Source organism: Schistocerca americana, unplaced genomic scaffold, assembly GCF_021461395.2.
Source record: "Schistocerca americana isolate TAMUIC-IGC-003095 unplaced genomic scaffold, iqSchAmer2.1 HiC_scaffold_472, whole genome shotgun sequence".
NCBI classification, from domain to species: Eukaryota; Metazoa; Arthropoda; class Insecta; order Orthoptera; family Acrididae; genus Schistocerca; species Schistocerca americana.
Window position 1 is genome coordinate 19116 of NW_025726206.1, and position 4187 is coordinate 23302.

At 56.3% G+C, this 4187-nt stretch overlaps 2 protein-coding genes across 2 annotated transcripts; one reads left to right on the top strand and one right to left on the bottom strand.

Annotated features, from left to right (window-relative positions):
• Positions 1-1385: 1385 nt before the first annotated feature.
• LOC124584390 lies at positions 1386-2984 on the top strand. Its single transcript, XM_047131353.1, has 2 exons — positions 1386-1536; positions 1582-2984. Exons 1-2 carry the CDS (start codon positions 1386-1388, stop codon positions 2982-2984), a joined length of 1554 nt encoding a protein of 517 aa, XP_046987309.1.
• A 266-nt stretch (positions 2985-3250) lies between these two features.
• LOC124584391 (prestalk protein-like) lies at positions 3251-3835 on the bottom strand. The gene has a single exon (XM_047131354.1). It carries the CDS (start codon positions 3833-3835, stop codon positions 3251-3253), a length of 585 nt encoding a protein of 194 aa, XP_046987310.1.
• Positions 3836-4187: the final 352 nt, after the last annotated feature.

Genomic DNA, 4187 nt, shown 5'->3' on the forward strand with positions numbered 1-4187 from the left:
TGCTGTCCTTGCAAGCCGTGCTGTCCTCGCCACGTGTGCTGTCCTCACAAGCCGTGCTGTCCTTGCAAGCCGTGCTGTCCTCGGAAGCCGTGCTGTCCACGCAGGCCTTGCTGTCCTCGCAAGCCGTGCTATCCTCACAAGCTTTGCTGTCCTCACAAGCTTTGCTGTCCTCGCAAGCTTTCCTGTCCTTGTAAGTTGTGCTGTCCTCTCAAGTTGAGCTGTCCTCTCAGGTTGAGGTGTCCTCTCAGGTTGAGATTTCCTCTCAAGTTGAGCTGTACACTGAAGTTGAGCTGCCCTCTCAAGTTGAGCTGCCCTCTCAAGTTGAGCTGCCCTCTCAAGTTGAGCTGCCCTCTCAAGTTGAGCTGCCCTCTGAAGCTGAGCAGCCCTCTCAAGTTGAGCAGTCCTCTCAAGTTTTGCTGTCCTCTGAAGTTGAGCTGTCCTCTCAAGTTGAGCTGTCCTCTCAAGTTCGTCTGTCCTCTCAAGTTGAGCTGTCCTCGCAAGCTGTGATGTCCTTGCAAGCTGTGCCGTCCTCGCAAGCTGTGCCATCCTCGCAAGCTGTGCTGTCCTCGCAAGCTGTCCTGTCCTCGCAAGCTATGCTGTCCTCGCAAGCTGTGCTGTCCTCGCAAGCTGTGCTGTCCTCGCAAGCTGTGCTGTCCTCGCAACCTGTGCTGTCCACGCAAGCTGTGCTGTCCCCGCAACCTGTGTTGTCCTCGCAAGCTGTGCTGTCCTCGCAAGCTGTGCTGTGCTCGCAAGCTGTGCCGTCTTTGTAAGCTGTGCTGTCCCCGCAACCTGTGTTGTCCTCGCAAGCTGTGCTGTCCTCGCAAGCTGTGCTGTCCTCGCAAGCTGTGCTGTCCTCGCAAGCTGTGCTGTCCTCGTTAGCTGTGCTGTCCTCGCAAGCTGTGCTGTCCTCGCAAGCTGCGCTGTCCTCGCAAGCTGTACTGTCCTCGCAAGCTGTGCTGTCATCGCAAGCCTTGCTGTCCTCGCAAGCCGTGCTTTCCTCGCCAGCCGTGCTGTCTTCGCAAGCTTTGCTGTCTTCGCATGTTGTGCTTTCCTCTCAAGTAGTGCTGTCCTCTCAAGTTGGGCTGTCCTCTCAAGTTGAGCTGTCCTCTCAAGTTGAGCTGCCCTCTCAAGTTGAGCTGCCCTCTCAAGTTGAGCTGCCCTCTGAAGCTGAGCAGCCCTCTCAAGTTGAGCAGTCCTCTCAAGTTTTGCTGTCCTCTGAAGTTGAGCTGTCCTCTCAAGTTGAGCTGTCCTCTCAAGTTCAGCTGTCCTCTCAAGTTGAGCTGTCCTCGCAAGCTGTGATGTCCTTGCAAGCTGTGCCGTCCTCGCAAGCTGTGCCATCCTCGCAAGCTGTGCTGTCCTCGCAAGCTGTCCTGTCTTCGCAAGCTATGCTGTCCTCGCAAGCTGTGCTGTCCTCGCAAGCTGTGCTGTCCTCGCAGGACGTGCTGTCCTCGCAACCTGTGCTGTCCATGCAAGCTGTGCTGTCCCCGCAACCTGTGTTGTCCTCGCAAGCTGTGCTGTCCTCGCAAGCTGTGCTGTGCTCGCAAGCTGTGCCGTCTTTGTAAGCTGTGCCGTCCTCGCAAGCTGTGCCGTCCTCGCAAGCTGTGCTGTCCTCGCAAGCTGTGCTGTCCTCGCAAGCTGTGCTGTCCTCGCAAGCTGTGCTGTCCTCGTTAGCTGTGCTGTCCTCGCAAGCTGTGCTGTCCTCGCAAGCTGCGCTGTCCTCGCAAGCTGTACTGTCCTCGCAAGCTGTGCTGTCATCGCAAGCCTTGCTGTCCTCGCAAGCCGTGCTTTCCTCGCCAGCCGTGCTGTCTTCGCAAGCTTTGCTGTCTTCGCATGTTGTGCTTTCCTCTCAAGTAGTGCTGTCCTCTCAAGTTGGGCTGTCCTCTCAAGTTGAGCTGCCCTCTCAAGTTGGGCTGCCCACTCAAGTTGAGCTGTCCTCTCACGTTGTGCTGTCCTCTCAGGTTGTGCTGTCCTCTCAAGTTGAGCTGTCCTCTCAAGTTGAGCTGTTCTCTCAAGTTGAGCTGTCCTCTCAAGTTGAGCTGTCCTCTCAAGTTGAGCTGTCCTCTAGAGTTGAGCTGACCTCTCAAGTTGAGCTGTCCTCTCTAGTTGAGCTGTCCTCTCAAGTTGAGCTGTCCTCTCAAGTTGAGCTGTCCTATCATGTTGAGCTGTCCTCTCTAGTTGAGCTGTCATCTCTAGTTGAGCTGTCCTCTCAAGTTGAGCTGTCCTCTCAAGTTGAGCTGTCCTCTCAAGTTGAGCTGTCCTCTCAAGTTGAGCTGCCCTCTTATGTTGAGCTGTCCTCCAAAGTTGAGCTGTCCTCTCATGTTGAGCTGTCCTCTCAAGTTGAGCTGTCCTCGCAAGCCGTGCTGTCCTCGCAAGTTGTGCTGTCATCGCAACCTGTGCTGTCCTCGAAAGCTGTGCTGTCCTCCCAATTTGTGCTGTCCTCGCAAGCTGTGCTCTCCTCGCAAGCTGTGCTGTCCTCGCGATCCGTGCTGTCCTTGCGACTTTTGCTGTCCTCGCAAGCTTTGCTGTCCTCGCGAGCTTTGCTGTCCTCGCGACCTTTGCTGTCCTCGCAAGTTGTGCAGTCCTCGCAAGTTGTGCTGCCCTCTCAAGTTCAGCTGTCCTCACAAGTTGAGCTGCCCTCTCAAGTTGAGCTGCCCTCTCAAGTTGAGCTGCCCTCTCAAGTTGAGCTGCCCTCTTATGTTGAGCTGTCCTCCAAAGTTGAGCTGTCCTCTCAAGTTGAGCTGTCCTCTCAAGTAATGCTGTCCTCGCAAGCTGTGCTGTCCTCGCAAGCTGTGCTGTCCTCGCAAGCTGTGCTGTCCTCGCAAGCTGTGCTGTGCTCGCAAGCCGTGCTGTCCTTGCAAGCCGTGCTGTCCTCGGAAGCCGTGCTGTCCACGCAAGCCTTGCTGTCCTCGCAAGCCGTGCTGTCCTCACAAGCTTTGCTGTCCTCACAAGCTTTGCTGTCCTCACAAGCTTTCCTGTCTTCGTAAGTTGTGCTGTCCTCTCAAGTTCAGCTGTCCTCTCTGGTTGAGGTGTCCTCTCAGGTTGAGATATCCTCTCAAGTTGAGCTGTACACTCAATTTGAGCTGCCCTCTCAAGTTGAGCTGCCCTCTCAAGTTGAGCTGCCCTCTCAAGTTGAGCTGCCCTCTGAAGCTGAGCAGCCCTCTCAAGTTGAGCAGTCCTCTCAAGTTTTTCTGTCCTCTGAGGTTGAGCTGTCCTCTCAAGTTGAGCTGTCCTGCCAAGTTGAGCTGTCCTCTCAAGTTGAGCTGTTCTCGCAAGCTGTGATGTCCTTGCAAGCTGTGCCGTCCTCGCAAGCTGTGCCGTCCTCGCAAGCTGAGCCATCCTCACAAGCTGTGCTGTCCTCGCAAGCTGTCCTGTCCTCGCAAGCTATGCTGTCCTCGCAAGCTGTGCTGTCTTCGCAAGCTGTGCTGTCCTCGCAAGCCGTGCTGTCCTCGCAAGCTGTGCTGTCCTCGCAACCTGTGCTGTCCACGCAAGCTGTGCTGTCCCCGCAACCTGTGTTGTCCTCGCGAGCTGTGCTGTCCTCGCAAGCTGTGCTGTCCTCGCAAGCTGTGCCGTCTTTGTAAGCTGTGCCGTCCTCGCAAGCTGTGCCGTCCTCGCAAGCTGTGCTGTCCTCGCAAGCTGTGCTGTCCTCGCAAGCTGTGCTGTCCTCGCAAGCTGCGCTGTCCTCGCAAGCTGTACTGTCCTCGCAAGCTGTGCTGTCATCGCAAGCCGTGCTGTCCTCGCATACCGTGCTGTCCTCGCGAGCCGTGCTGTCCTCGCAAGCCGTGCTGTCCTCGCAAGCCGTGCTGTCCTCGCAAGCCGTGCTGTCCTCGCAAGCCATGCTGTCCTCGCGAGCCGTGCTGTCCTTGCGAGCTTTGCTGTCCTCGCGAGCTTTGCTGTCCTCGCGAGCTTTGCTGTCCTCGTGACCTTTGCTGTTCTCGCAAGTTGTGCAGTCCTTGCAAGTTGTGCTGCCCTCTCAAGTTCAGCTGTCCTCACAAGTTGAGCTGCCCTCTCAAGTTGAGCTGCCCTCTCAAGTTGAGCTGCCCTCTCTAGTAGAGCTGTCCTCTCAACTTGAGCTGTCCTTTGAAGTTGAGCTGTCCTCTAAAGTTGAGCTGTCCTCTCAAGTTGAGCTGACCTCTCAAGTTGAGCTGTCCTCTCAAGTTGAGCTGTCCTCTCAAGTTGAGCTGTCCTCT

Bases quoted from the DNA above. Each gene is read 5' to 3' on its own strand.
- LOC124584391 (XM_047131354.1), bottom strand. From the start codon at position 3,835: ATGGCTTGCGAGGACAGCACGGCTTGCGAGGACAGCACGGCTTGCGAG.
- LOC124584390 (XM_047131353.1), top strand. From the start codon at position 1,386: ATGCTGTCCTCGCAAGCTGTGCTGTCCTCGCAAGCTGTGCTGTCCTCG. The intron at 1,537-1,581 runs GCTCGCAAGCTG...CGTCCTCGCAAG, and splicing joins GTCCTCGCAAGCTGTGCTGT to CTGTGCCGTCCTCGCAAGCT.